The 15472-nt window shown below is 48.5% G+C and overlaps 1 protein-coding gene across 1 annotated transcript in view; it reads left to right on the forward strand.

The window, feature by feature from the left end:
- Positions 1 to 15472, forward strand: part of LDLR (low density lipoprotein receptor) — a 34341-nt gene that overhangs the window by 3533 nt on the left and 15336 nt on the right. Inside the window, exons 2-6 of the mRNA XM_032311523.1 lie at positions 6713 to 6835; positions 7247 to 7369; positions 10034 to 10420; positions 13054 to 13176; positions 14681 to 14803. Of these exons, the coding sequence (XP_032167414.1) occupies positions 6713 to 6835; positions 7247 to 7369; positions 10034 to 10420; positions 13054 to 13176; positions 14681 to 14803 (879 nt within the window). The remainder of the gene's footprint in view (positions 1 to 6712; positions 6836 to 7246; positions 7370 to 10033; positions 10421 to 13053; positions 13177 to 14680; positions 14804 to 15472) is intronic.

Genomic DNA, 15472 nt, shown 5'->3' on the forward strand with positions numbered 1-15472 from the left:
GGCTACACCTGTTGACAGTAAAATTCATTAGCTTTTTTTTTTTTTTTTAAAGATTTAATTTATTTATTTGACAGACAGAGATCACAAGTAGGCAGAGAAGCAGGCAGAAAGAGAGGAGAAAGCAGGCTGCCCGCTAAGCAGAGATCCTGATATGGGGCTCAATTCCAGGACCTGGGATCATGACCTAAGCCGAAGGCAGAGGCTTAACCCACTGAGCCACCCAGGCGCCCCCCTTTTTAGCTTTTTATTCAAATGTTGTACGGAGCTGTGGGCTAGCCCTTGGATGACCTGTCCTGATAAAAATAAGGGCGGGGTCTTCCTGATGGTGAGGTCTTCCCCCATCTTTGGCTAGCAAATATTTGGAAGTTGTGGTGGACAGCCCAGGTGAAAAGGAGAATGAGTAAGAGAAAAAGTAAGAGAGAAAGGAATGTGTTAAGCGTCAGAATGTGCTGTGGTTATACAAACTGATAATCGAATTGCCCAACTACTGATCTCAACAGGATGACTCCCTCGGAGCTGCCTCCCCGGTTCACCCCACACCCCACACCCCACTGACTCACGGTTGAATTGTAATTACCCAGAGAACTGAAAACCGGATATGACTCACATCTCGCTAGTGGCACAGGCGGTGGGTAAAAAGCAACTGGAATGTCGGGACTCTCAGAAAAAATGAAAAAGGAAGTTCAGGCAAGGGCCATTCGTAATGAGGCTCTCCTGCCTTCCCCAGGGCACCACAACCTCCATTACCACTAATCCGCTGCTCTGGCCTCCCAACCTTTGCACAAAGCCCTATTTTACCAACAAAACATGTCACCGGAAAGACTGAGAATAGTAATAACACCTCAAGGCCCTTGCCTCCCTCTGCCTGCTGCTCCCCCTGCTTGTGCTCTCTCTCCCTCACTTGCTCAGTAGCTCTGTCAAATAAATAAAATCTTGAAAAAAAAATGAGGTATAGGGGCACCTGGGTGGCTCAGTGGGTTAAAGCCTCTGCCTTCCGCTCAGGTCATGATCTCAGGGCCCTGGGATCGAGCCCTGCATTGGGCTCTCTGCTCAGCAGGGAGCCTGCTTCCCTTCCTCTCTCTGCCTGCCTCTCTGCCTACTTGTGATCTCTGTCTGTCAAATAAATAGATGGGATCTTTAAAAAAAAAAACAACAAAAAACTTTGATTTATTTAGGTCATCTCTGCACCCAGAGTGGGGCTTGAACCCGTGACACCTGAGATCAAGAGTCTCATACTCCCAGACCTGGCCTGCCAGGTGCCCCCGCAGACACGCCTCATTTTCTTACTCTTCACAGATCCTGCCTTTCTGCACACATGGAAGGTTTTGGCAACCTCTCCTGGAGCAAGTCGAGGTTTTTCCTGCACTTACTACTCACTTTATGTCTCTGTGACACATTTTGGTAATTTAGTGTAAACATAGCTGCTGTATGCACTGACAAGACCAATTCATTGGACTCGCTTTATTGCAATACTCATTTTGTTGGGGTGATCGGAAACTGAACCTATAGGTATGCCTGTATATAAATAATTAGATAATAAATTAAAAGTAAGTAAATAAATAGTTATTTGAGTTAAAATAGCTTTTTCGGGGGGCGCCTGGGTGGCTCAGTCACTAAGCATCTGCCTTTGGCTCAGATCATGATCCTGAGGTCCTGGGATCGAGCCCCGAAGTGGTTTCCCTGCTCAGCGGGGAGCCGACTTCTCCCTCTCCCTCTGCCCTGCTCCCCACTGCACCACACTCCTGCTCAGTCTCTCTCTGTCCTCTCTCTCAAATAAATAGAACTTTAAAAATAAGAATAATAATAAAAGAGGGTTTTTTAAAAAGATTTTTTTTTTAAAGATTTTATTTTATTTGTTTGACATAGAGAGATCACAGGTAGGTAGAGAGGCTGGCAGAGAGAGAGAGAGAGAGAGGGAAGCAGGCTCCCTGCCGAGCAGAGAGCCCGATGTGGGACTCGATCCCAGGACCCCGAGATCATGACCTGAGCCAAAGGCAGCGGCTTAACCCACTGAGCCACCCAGGCGCCCCCAAAAGATTTTATTTTTAAATAATCTCTACGTCCAATGTGGCGCCTAAACTCACGACCCTGAGATCAAGAGTTCTATCCCCACCGATGGAGGTGGCCAGGTGCCACTAGGAAGGTGGCTTTTAAACTGAGTCCCAATGTCCCCAGCCCCAAGGGCTCTCAGCCCAGGTTCAGGATCAGGTCCAAGCCTGGTGAAAATGATCAAGGGGTCTGGAGGCGCTCAACCAGTTGTGCCACCCAGGTGTCCTTTGCGGTCCTATTTTAAACTACGCCAGCTGTTCCCTTCTTTTCTCCCAAGTAGGGCGTTGGAATTCCTTGAACTTAGCATTGTCTTGCACCTGTGCCAGTATTTCTTCCAGGTCCCAGAAATTTTGCACTTTACCTTGAACTTTGCAGGTTCTGCCCTGTTACCCTCTTACAAGGTAGAGAGTAGAAGAGTTCCCCCTTTCCCAGCCCTTTGCATGGGGCGGTGAGGGACGTGGCTCTGATTTTCCCCATAGCTATTGCACAAAATTATTGCAACTGTGTCAGGCATTGGCCCATGCTTGTACGGTGCTGCAAGAATGAAGAGGACATCCCTTGCCCTCAGGGGTTTTTAAACTTAGTGGGAAGACTTGCAAGTAAAGAGGTGGTTTTCCTGTAGTGTGATAAGAGTGAGAAATGGATATTTTAGGAGCTCCGGGGGTGCAAAACCCAGTTTTTTGGAAGGTCCGCTTCAGAGTTTAACTGTTAGTCAAGCAAATTACCCCCAAACTTAGTGGCTTAGAACAACACACATTTAGGGGTGTCTGGGTGGCTCAGTGGGTTAAGCCTCTGCCTTCGGCTCAGGTCATGATCTCAGGGTCCTGGGATCGAGCCCCATGTCAGGCGCTCTGCTCAGCAGGGAGCCTGCTTCCCCTTCTCTCTCTGCCTGCCTCTCTGCCTACTTGTGATCTCTACCAAATAAATAAATAAACTCTTTAAACAAGAACAACAACACACATTTAGGGGCACTTGGGCGGTGCAGTCCGTTAAGCGTCCAACTCTTTGGTTTCAGGTCAGGTCATGATCTCAGGGTTGGGGGATCGAGCCCCGCATTGGGCTTCTCACTCATCATGGAGTGCTTGAGATTCTCCTTTTCTATTTGTCTTTCCCACTCGTGCTCTTTTTCTCTCTTTAAAAGAATCTTAAAAGCAACAACAACATGCATTTACTATCTCACAGGAATTTGGAAGCAGTACAGCTAGATGGTTTGGGCCCAGGGTCTTCTAGGAAGCTGCAATCTGCATGATTGAAGGAGGGAAAAAAATTAGGAGAGTCGGGACCAAGCTGCAGGAGTTTGGGCTCTGAGGCTATGAAACTTTTACGGGATTCACGATGGGGGCAGACTATGGATCACGAGGTTCATTGTGGAAGCAGCAGGAGAAAGTCCCTTTTGCAGTGTTGTAATTCACCTTGCTTTTGGGGCAGGGAACAGTTGGTGAAATCTGGTGATCTCAAGGTCATCGTCCCCTTCGTTGCTTGTAGGCAAACTTTCAGGTCAGCAGTTTATGGGGAAAACCGATGTCTGCAGATGTGTGTATGGAAGGCAACGGGGCGGAAGGAGTGCTGCCCAGATACCCATGAGCTTGGAAAGGAGTACTGCTCAGTACCCATGAGCTTGGAAAGGTCCTTTTGGATCCGCCGTGCATCACTTTCACTCTCTACCACCTAATGTCTCCATTAATGTGGATGGAGACCGCAGTTGTCCCATTTTGGCCAAGAATGGCATGAGCTTTGTCATTTTTTTTTTTTAAGATTTTATTTATTTATCTGACAAACAGAGATCACAAGTAGGCAGAGAGGCAGGCACAGAGAGAGGAGGAAGCAGGCTCCCCGCTACGCAGAGAGCCCGATGTGGAACTCAATCCCAGGACCCTGGGATCATGACCCGAGCCGAAGGCAGAGGCTTTAACCCACTGAGCCACCCAGGTGCCCCGAGCTTTGTCATTTTAATGACTTGGTTTCCCGTGATGTCCGCCCACCCCACCCCATGCTCCACAAATCTTTATTGACCCTCCTTGTTCATCCTAAAGAACAGAAGTGTTCTAATATATGTAAGCTTTCACCTGAAGGAAGGACTCTTTTTTTTTTTAAGATTTTATTTATTTGAGAGAGAGCAAGAATGAGACAGAGAGAGCATGAGAAGGGGGAGGGTCGAGAAGCACACTCCCTGCTGAGCAGGAAGCCCGATGTAGGATTCGATCCCGGGACTCCAGGATCATGACCCGAGCCACAGGCAGTCAATTAGCCAACTGAGCCACCCAGGCACCCCGGAAGGACTCTTTTTATTTTTATTTTTATTTTTATTTTATTTTATTTTATTTTATTTTTTTAAATATTTTATTTATTTATTTGACAGAGAGAAATCACAAGTAGATGGAGAGGCAGGCAGAGAGAGAGAGAGGGAAGCAGGCTCCCTGCTGAGCAGAGAGCCCGATGCGGGCCTTGATCCCAGGACCCTGAGATCATGACCTGAGCCGAAGGCAGCGGCTTAACCCACTGAGCCACCCAGGCGCCCCGGAAGGACTCTTTTTAAATTTATTTATTTTTAAATATATACACACACACACACACATATATGTATATATTCATATACACATATATATGTATATGTACATATAATATTTACTTGCAAGCGTGAGCATGAGTGGGGAGGGGCAGAGGGAGAGGGAGAAGCAGGCTCCCTGCTGAGCAAGGACCCTGATGTCAGACTCAGTCTGAGCCAAAGACAGACACTTTACCAACTGAGCCAACCAGGTGTCCCATCCTGAAGGAGGACTTACTAAAAATACCCTTTTTATTTTGGAATTATATTAGATTTATAGAAAAGTTGCAAAGATATTGCAGAGAATTCTTTTAGACTCCGAATCCAGATTCCCCCAATGCTAACATCTTACAGACAATGGTATATTTGTCAAAACTAAGAGTTTGGGGCCCCTGGGTGGCTCAGTCATTTAAGCTTCTGTCTTTAGCTCAGGTCATGATCCCAGGGGCCTGGGATCAAGCCCTTATTTGGGCTCCCTGATCAGCAGGGAGTCTGCTTCTCCCACTCCCTCAACCCCTCTCCCTGCTTGTGCTCTCTCTCTCTCTAATAAGTCTTTTTCTAAATTAAATATTTTATTTATTTATTTATTTGACAGACGGAGATCACAAGTAGGCAGAGAGAGAGGAGGAAGCAGGCTCCCTGCTGAGCAGAGAGCCGGATGCGGGGCTCCATCCCAGCACCCTGAGATCATGACCTGAGCCAAAGGCAGAGGCTTCAACCTACTGAGCCACCCAGGGCCCCTCTAATAAATAAGTCTTAAACAAAACAAAGCATAAAGCTAGGAGTTTAATGTTGGTCCATTACTATTAACTCTAGACTTCATTTGGATTTCACCAACTTTTCCCTTTCCTCTTTCGGGACCCAGTCCAGAATTCCACGTTGCATTTGGCCCTGATGTCTTTCATCATTGTATTAACCAGTTGCTTTCCAAACTCTTTCAGTCACATACCTCCACTGGTTTAAAACAAAAAAAACCCTCTATGTTCTCCCCAATATAATTATTCATGTAGACTACTGCTACTGTATTAGGTACATCGTAAGATCAAACTCCACAGAAAAGCAAGATGTTGAACAAGATGAGCTAAAAATACTTAACACTTTAGGGGCGCCTGGGTGGCTCAGTGGGTTAAAGCCTCTGCCTTTGGCTTGGCTCATGATTCAAAGTCCTGGGATCGAGCCCCGTGTGGGGCTCTCTGCTCCATAGGGAGCCTGCTTCCCCTTCTCTCTGTGCCTGCCTCTCTGCCTACTTGTAATCTCTGTCTATCAAATAAATAAATAAATATCTTAAAAAAAAAAAAAGTCTGAGTATTTATGGACGCCTGGGTGGCTCAGTCAGTTAAGCTTCTGCCTTCAGCTCCTCGGGTCATGATCCCTGGGTTGGATTCATGGGGCTTGGGTTCAAGTCCCACCTTGGGCTCCCTGCTCAGTGGAAAGCCTGCTTCTCCCTCTGCCTGCAACTCCCCCTGCTTGTGCTCTCTCTCTGTCAAATAAATAAAATCCTTAAAAAAAAAAAAAAAAATCTGAGTCTTATGCTTTCCTAGAAAAAGTTGCTCTTACTACATCTTTTGCTACTATCTCTGTTCCATTTCTTTTGCTCTGACCTTCCATTTTATGATTATTTTTGCTCCAGCATCTCTGTTCTCTGACCTCTGTATTCATAATTTCTCATAATTTTTATCTCTTTATCTTTCCTCCCTGCCTACTGGAGTTGACCCCTCATTTTTCTTTCTGCTGAATGATTTCACACTCTCAATTTTCCTCATTACTGTTGCCAGTACAGGTTTGTAATATGCTAAATCATTTAAATTATTTTCTTTTTTCTTGGACAGGGACGTTAGATGATCTTGTTTCCTACCTCAGGGGGTCCATACACTGGACTCAACAACCGTTAGGTCAAGTTTCACACACCGTGGGCAAGTCCCTCTTCTAGATCTGTTCTTTGCATCCTCAGCTGCACTTGCGGTTCATGAAATGTGTTGTGTGTGTTTTATTTCCTGGGGAGGATCAGATTCTATTTCGGGTTCATTCCGCAGCTGGCAGGAAATAGACACACACAGGTGGTGTTGTCAGTTTCCGACTCTGATGCTGAATGGTCCTTCCTCTTCCCTTCTCTCTCAGTGGAAGACAAATGTGGCAGAAACGAGTTCCAGTGCCAAGATGGGAAGTGCATCTCCTACAAGTGGGTTTGTGACGGGAGCGCCGAATGCCCAGATGCCTCAGATGAGTCCCAGGAGACCTGCAGTGAGTCCCCTTTGGGCGTGACACACTTCCTGCCCTCTTTGATGAGAGTGGGTGACAGACGAGGTGAACAGCAGCCAGCAGGCTGATGTGTTCAGCCATGAATTGGGACTTGGGGGAAGCGATATTTCTGGAACTTTGCCAGCTTAAAAAAAAAATAGGTGAAATTCACATAACGCAGAATTAACCATTTTAAAGGAACCAGTTCAGTGATATTTATATGGTCACGGTACTGTACAGCCATCATCTCTCTCTCCTTCTAAGGTTTCCATCCCTTTATGTCTGATTTTTTGGGGGGTGGGCCAGAAAGTTGGGCTTGGCACCCTGTTTCTGAAAACTGTGTTTTTGTTCTGCAAACCGGGGGCTGGAGCGACCAGTTGGGGGAGGGAAGGCTCAGTCCCGTTTCTCCCACAGTGTCTGTCACCTGTAAGTCGGGGGACTTCAGCTGCGGAGGCCGTGTCAACCGCTGCATCCCTCAGTTCTGGAGATGTGACGGCCAGGTGGACTGTGAGAATGGCTCGGACGAGCAAGGCTGTTGTAAGTTGCTCCCTTCCCCACAGCCGTGCACTGGCCCCACTGGGTCCCCGCCGTCCCGGTCCCCGGGCTGCAGTTACAGTTGCTGTTCCAGGCTGTCCTGCCCCAGCTGAGCTCCGTCCCTCTTCTAGAAGCTCCCGCCAAGTTCCTTTGTGCGTTTGAACCCTACTTTGCCCGCACAGCAATGCAGGGCATAGGGTTGGTGCCACCTCTTAGGGTGGTCAGCATACTCAGGCTGTCCCTGCCAAGTGTCCCCCGACCCCAACCATGTGGGACATCTCTGGTGAACCACTGGGACCACCACCAGCCACCCCGGGCGGCTGAGCACACAATAGGTGTCATTGGCTGAGACCATATTGCTCAGATGACCACCAGGAAGAGGAAGGCTTCACCGGGTTGTGGCTTTTGGGGAGAAACAAGGCCAAGAGTCCCGGAGGAGGAGGCACGTTGGAGAGCGGGGTGTCTGTCTTGGCTCTGCAGTGTTAGTTAGTTAGTTACTGAGTTGTAGAGTTTTTTTTGTTTTTTTTTTTAAAGATTTTATTTATTTATTTGACAGACAGAGATCACAAGTAGGCAGAGAGGCAGGCAGAGAGAGAGAGAGAGGGAAGCAGGCTCCCTGCAGAGCAGAGAGCCCGATGCGGGGCTCGATTCCAGGACCCTGAGATCATGACCTGAGCCGAAGGCAGCGGCTTAACCCACTGACCCACCCAGGCGCCCCTTGTTTTGTTTTTTAATGGAGTAAGGCTCTGAGAAAAATAAGCAGGAAAATTTTAAATAAGATAATGTCAGAAAATATAAAAATCCATGAAAATAATAATTAAAAAAAAGCAACATGCATGTGCTCACATACATTCACTTGAGAAATATGAGTCTCACGGGGCTTAATGGTCACCTGACGAAACACCTCCTCGGGGAACATTTAGAAATAAAATGGAGTGTTGTTCTTTTCCCACGTACCTTGTTTTTCCTTCCAGCCTTATTGTCATATAATTGACATACAACATTATGTAAGTTTAAAGAGTAGATTGGGGGGGAGAATTAATTAAAAAAGCCAAAATTTTTTAAAATTTTTATTTATTTATTTGACAGAGAGCACTAGCAGGTAGAGGGAGAAGCAGGCTCTCCACCGAGCAGGGAGCCCAATGCAAGGCTCACTCCCACGACCCTGGGATCAGGACCCCAGCTGAAGGCAGTTGCCCAACGAACTGAGCCACCCAGGCACCCCTAAAAAAAGAAATTTTTTTTTAAGTTGCCAGTTTCGGGATGCCTGGGTGGCTCAGTTGGTTGGACGACTACCTTCAGCTCAGGTCATGATCCCGGAGTCCTGGGATCGAGTCCCACATCAGGCTCCTGGCTCCATGGGGAGTCTGCTTCTCCCTCTGACCTTCTCCTCGCTCATGCTCTCTCTCAAATAAATAAATAAAATCTTCAAAAAAATAAATAAATAAATAAATAAAGTTGCCAGTTTCTTTTTTTCCTTCACCCTAAAGATTTTACTTATTTATTTGAGATAGTGAGTGGGAGGGAGAGGGACAGAGAAACCAAACCCAACTCTGTGCTGAGCATGGAGCCTGGTGTGGGGCTGAGATCATGGTAAGATCAGGACCTGAGCTGAAATCAGCAGTTGGACACACAACTGTTCAACCAACCAAGTCACGCAGATGCCCCCCAACCACCACTTTAAAAAATAAACCTTTTGGGGGCGCCTGGGTGGCTCAGTGGGTTAAGCCTCTGCGTTTGGGTCAGGTCGTGATCTCGGAGTCCTGGGAACCGGCCCCTCATCGAGCTCCCCACTCGGCGGGGAGTCTGCTTCTCCCTCTCTCTCTCTGCCTCCCTCTCTCCCTACTTGTGATCTCTGTCAAATACATAAATAAAATCTTAAAAAAAAAAATTCTTCTGGACGGGGGGGAGCACCTGGGTAGCTCAGTCTCTTGGTTTCATCTCGGGTCATGATCTCAGGATCATGAGATGAAACCCCAAGTCAGGCTCTGTGCTGGCCATGGAGTCTGCTTAAGATTCTCTCTCTCCCTCTTCCTCTGCTTCTCCCACCCGCTTTGTGTGTAGACTCTCTCTCTCAAAAAAAGAAAAAAAAAAGGAGTAGGTGATGATTTGATACACATATATATTACAGAATGATCCCCACTGCAGTGGTGGCCAACACCTCCTTCATGTCCCACAATCCCCACATTTTGGCAGGTGTTTCTTTTAATAATAACAGCAAACTTTTTTTTTTTTTTGAGATTTTTTAATTTATTTGTTAGAGAGAGCAAGAGCTTGAGCACAAGCAGAGAGAGCCACAGGCAGAGGGAGAAGCAGGCCCCCCACTTAGCAATGCGGGGCTCGATCCTAGGACCCCGGGATCATGACCTGAGCTGCAGGCAGATGCTTAACAACTGAGCCACCCCGGTGTTCCAACAGCAGACTCTTAAATAGTGCTTCCCTTGGGCCTGGCCCAGGTACAGATGGGACAACTGAGGCACAGAGGAGCCACAGGAGTGGGCTGGGGAGGCTGACCCTTGCAGGGGTTCCCTATCCAGGGGCCTCTGCAGGGTCTCCGACTGAGGTCTGGGCTTTCCTGGACTCAGTGTCCTCATCTGTAAAATGGCTGTTCATGAGAAGAGGGGGCTCTCTGGTGACCAGGTTGTCCTTTCCCACCCACCCCTGCAGTACCCAAGACGTGCTCCCAGAACGAGTTCCGCTGCCAGGATGGGAAGTGCATCGCCCTGGACTTTGTCTGTGACTCGGACCGGGACTGTCTGGACGGGTCCGACGAGGCGTCCTGCCCCGTGCCCACCTGTGGCCCTGCCAACTTCCAGTGCAACAACTCGGCCTGCATCCCCGAGCTGTGGGCTTGTGACGGCGACCCTGACTGCAAGGACGGCTCAGATGAGTGGCCGCAGCACTGCGACGGCCGCAAGCTGTCAGTCCCCCAACACGACAACGGCCCGTGCTCGCTCCTTGAGTTTCACTGCCAGAGCGGCGAATGTATCCACTCCAGCTGGCGCTGTGACGGCGGCCCCGACTGCAAGGACAAGTCCGACGAGGAGAACTGCAGTAAGGGCACTGCGTGGGGGCTCCTCTCCCCTGTCCCTGTGCTCCCCCTGGGGTGCAGCGGGTCGGCCTTTCTGTGCTTAGACAACGCCAAGTCCTGCCGCAGGAATTTCAGTCTCCTTCCGTGTTTCTGTCCGTGTTCCCAGTCACAGGGAGGAGCAAGCCTCCATAAACAGAGACACTGTCTTTAACTCCCAATAGTGTATAGTTCACCCCTTTTATTTAAAAGATTTTATTTATTTATTCGACAGAGAGATCATAAGTAGGCAGAGAGGCAGCGAGAGGAGGAAGCACGCTCCCCGCTGAGCAGAGAGCCCGACTCGGGGCTCGATCCCAGGACCCTGGGATCACGACCTGAGCTGAAGGCAGAGGCTTTAACCCACTGAGCCACCCAAGCACCCCGAGTTCACCCCTTTTTTTGGCCAGGGGAGCAAGTCACAGCTGCAATATTATCTTCGTCCAGACAGGATCCCGGGCTCCAGGCCTGGTAGGTGACCTCTGGCCAAGGACTACGCCTCGCTGCACTGTTTTCTCTTCCCCCACGGAATGGGGCAAGAGAGCTTTGGCCTTGGCAGACTTTTTTGACTGGAGTCAGCACCATGCCATTGAACTTTCTGGGGGCGGTGGAGACCTCCCACGTCGGCATCGCCCAGTGTGGGAGCTCGTGCAATCAAAGAAAGGAATATTTTGTTTTGGTTCACTTCTGTGAGTTGAAAGTTAAGTAGCCGCACGTGGTGAGGGGCTCCCGTGTTGGGGCCGTGAAGATAAAGGATTGTGCTGCCCAGACCCTGGCCCTGTGTCAGTTATTCCTGAAGAGGGGACCGTTACTTCCAAGCTAGCAACAGAGCTACTGTGAACATAGAACGTGTTTTTGTGTCCTGGTTTCTTTGGTACCTTTGCCCCCGTGCACTGTTTTCATAGAATTGTAATCTCAGTGTCGATGGTATTAGACTTTTTAAGAGTCACTAAAAAAAAAAAAAAAAAGACTTTTTTCTTTTTGTTTAAGTTAATGGCGTTTTTTGGTTTGTTTTTTTGTTTTGTTTTCTTTTGCTTTTAGTATTCTCTGCACCCCACATGGGGCTCAAACTCACAACCCAGAGATCAAGAGTTGCACACTCTTCCAACAGAGCCGGCCAGGCACCCCTAAAAGTCACATTTTATTTATTTATTTTTAAAGTTTTATTTATTTATTTGACAGAGATCATAAGTAGGCAGAGAGGTAGGCCGAGCAAGAGGAGGAAGCAGGCTCGCCACGGAGCGGAGAGCCTGATGGGGGGCTTGATCCCAGGACACTGGGATCATGACCCAAGCCGAAGGCAGAGGCTTCAACCCACTGAGCCACCCAGGCGCCCCTATTTTATTATTTTTTTAAAGATTTTATTTATTTATTTGACAGAGAGATCTCAAGTAGGCAGAGACGCAGGCAGAGAGAGGAGGAAGCAGGCTCCCTGACGAGCAGAGAACCCGATGTGGGGCTCGATCCCAGGACCCTGAGATCATGACCTGAGCTGAAGGCAGAGGCTTTAACCCACTGAGCCGTCCAGGCGCCCCTAAAAGTCACATTTTTAAATAATGGATGACTTTGTACACAGTGTGCGCTGAAACTCAACACAAACTCCCTCAATCCTCATTACATGAGCAGGCTTTCCGCACTCTTTACAGGGGGAAACTGAGGCCCAGGAAGGGTAACTAATCGGAGGACACACACCTATGAAAATAAAAAATGTCTTTTGTCCTCGGTGTCCTCTCCTGCACATCTGTCCTGCTCCACGGTGTTCGACTGTGCCATACGCAGTGGCAGTGACCGCATTTGTCACTGTCCGGTCTGCCTCTGTCTAGCTGGGGATCGCGCCGTGGCTTTTCTGCTGAAAGTGGCCTGTCGGCCCTGCCAGGTGTTTACAAATCATGTGTTCTTGGGGAGCCTGACTGACTCTATCAGTGACTCTTGAGCATGTGACTCTTGATCTCAGGGTTGTAAGTTCAAGCCCCATACTGGGTGTAGACATGACTGAAAATCTTAAAAAAATGTTTTTTTGTGTTCTCTGAAATGTAGATGTGAAAAGATTGGAGGAAACTCCAGGAAAACTCAGTGGTGCTGTTAGGGTGCTCCCCTCACTTTCTTATTTTCCAAACTTTGCTCTGTGGCTTTAGTCATGATTGGGATTCTTCTTTGAGGAAAAGAGTACCTACTGTCATGAAAGAAAATCTAAAACTACATAGATGAGGGGTGACTGGGTGGCTCAGTCCAACTCTTGATTTCAGCTCAGGTCGTGATCTCCGTTGGGAGATCGACCCCTGCGTCAGGCTCCGTGCTAGGCATGGAACGAACCTACTTAAGATTCTCTCTCTCCCTCCCTCTGCCCTTCCCCCACCTTAAAAAAAGAAAGAAATTAGACTACACTGGTTAAAATTTAGAATGTGAAGACAGGTGTTCCCTGGAGACTTTTTTTCCAGATGGGAAGCAGATAAGATGGATAAGCCACTGTCTCCTGCCCACATCTGAAATCTTTCTTGTTATCTGCTTTCCCTGGTGCCCAAGGCAGGCAGGACATTGCCGCTTCAAAGCTGGTTAGTTGGTTGTTTTGTCCCCCCCGCTGCTCCTTGAGAGAAACCAACATGTGCCCTGTCTTTCCTAGCTGTGGCCACGTGCCGGCCTGATGAGTTCCAGTGCTCGGACGGGACCTGTATCCATGGCAGCCGCCAGTGTGACCGGGAATATGATTGTAAGGACTCAAGCGATGAGCTTGGATGCATCAACGGTAAGCTCGTCTCGGGGCAGCCCCGCGCCCGCTGTGTGTCTGCGGGCCAGTTACTTGCCCTCCCTGAACCTCACTTCCATTTATCTGACCAACGAGCGTCACAAAAGCATCTGTTCCAGGACTGTGAGAGTCTAATGAGGCCAAAGTATGCAGGCTTTCTGTCTTTGAGCTCAGCAGGTAAAGCACAGTCCCGTGCTTACGGTGTGACATCTCCACTGCTGGGAATGATCCCGGGAGAAACTCGCACCTGTAACCAGGAGACGGGCTTCAGAGTTTAGGGGGGAGCAGCACCGGCCTAACAGCGGGACACTAGGAGCAACCCCGTTATTTATCAGCAGAATTCACTTAAAGATTGTTTTAATTATGGTAAAATCATGGAACATAAGGAGAATACTTTTATTTTTTTATTATTCTTTAAACAAGTTTTTAAAAAGATTTTATTAATCTTTTTGGACATGGAGAGATACGGAGAGAGAGAGCATGAGCAGGGGGAGAGGGAAAGGGAGAGGGAGATGGAGAAGCAGACTTGCTGCTGAGCCAGGAGCCTGAAGTGGGGCTGGATCCCTGGATACTGGCATCATGACCTGAGCAGAAGGCAGACGCTTAACCATCTGAGCCACCCAGGCGCCCCTTATTTATTATTCTTAAAAGTTTTTATTTTCCTTTATTTATTTATTTGCTTGTTTGTTTATTTATTTATTTATTTAAAGATATTACTTATTTATTTGACAGAGACACAGTGAGAGAGGGAACACAAGCAGGGGGAGTGGGAGACGGAGAAGTAGGTTCCCTGCTGAGCTGGGAGGCCGAGGCGGGGCTCGATCTTAGGACCCTGGGATCATGATCTGAGCTGAAGGCAGACGCCTAATGACTGAGCCACCCAGGCACCCTTACTTGTTTATTTTTTGAGATTTTATTTATATGAGAGAGCATGGGGTAGGGGTCAGAGGGAGAAGCAGACTCCTTGCAGAGCAGGGAGCTCGATGCAGGACTCAATTCTGGGACCCCAGGATCATGACCTGAGCCGAAGGCAGTTGCTTAACCAAATGAGCCACCGAGGTGCCCCTGTTTATTTATTTTTAGAGACAGAGTGTATGAGGGCAGGGAGGGAGAGGGAGATAGAAATCTTAAGCAGGCTTCATGCCCAACGCAGAGCCCATGGCAGGACTCAATCTCACAATCCTGAGATCTTGATCTGAGCTGAAATCCAGTTGGACGTTTAACCGACTGAGCCACCCAGGTGCCCCGAACAAACTTTCGTGAACAAGAAGTTAAATTCTGATAATGTAATTTTTGACAGTCGTGGTAAACAACCTCTAACAGAAAATACTTACCACCTTTATCATTCTTCAGTGTTTATTTCCAGGACACTAAGTACACTGTTACATCTTAATTATGAACACATTTACATGTCATCTCGTGTAAATGAACTGTTCTATGAATAAAGAGTAGGAAGTGGCCTCTTGCGTCTCGGAAGTACCTGACCGTCCTCTTTGGCTCTTAGTGACACTGTGCGAGGGACCCAGCAAGTTCAAGTGCCACAGCGGCGAGTGCATCACGTTGGACAAAGTGTGCAACTCGGTCAGGGACTGTCGGGACTGGTCGGACGAGCCCCTCAAGGAGTGTGGTGAGCCCCCCCCACCCCCCGGGTGCAGACAGCTCTCTGGGTCTTACGGGGAGCTGGGGCTGGGACCCAGACGTGGCTATGCTGCTGGACGTGGGGCTGCAAGTCTCCTGCCCACCCCTGCCTGTGAGAGCTTTAGCTCTGCAGCAACACAGACATGGGTTCCTGGGGAGAAACCTCAGTGTTCACATCTGTAGAATGGGACAGTAAGGGCCCAAAGTCCTAGGGCTGCTGGGGGTTGGCTGTTGTGATGTTTGTCGAGTTTCAACCGTGTTCCATAACCTGTGGCCATGTAAATATTGTGGACTTGACCAGCTGTACAGTCTGTCACAGCTGTTCAGCAGGAGCTGAGTTACAGGCAGAAGATGGCGTAGGAATGCACATGCGCACATGAACGCCTGTGGCCATGCCCCAAGCAAACCATATCACGGACACTGATGTCTGAACCGTTCATGGGGCACAAAATCCTGTTTTGCTTTTGATCCTTTTTTTTTTCTTTTCAACTGTTTAAAAACATTAAAAAGCATTCTTAGCTTTGGGGCCATGCAGGAACAGATTGGTAGGCTGGCATGGGCCGAAGCCCTGTAAAGACAGCCAGGGCGTGGGGGCCGGAGCTGAGCGCCCCAGGCCTGGTCCAGCACTGCCATCTGGGGCAGATCTTGGAGTCTGGCC

Source organism: Mustela erminea, chromosome 1, assembly GCF_009829155.1.
Source record: "Mustela erminea isolate mMusErm1 chromosome 1, mMusErm1.Pri, whole genome shotgun sequence".
NCBI lineage: Eukaryota > Metazoa > Chordata > Mammalia > Carnivora > Mustelidae > Mustela > Mustela erminea.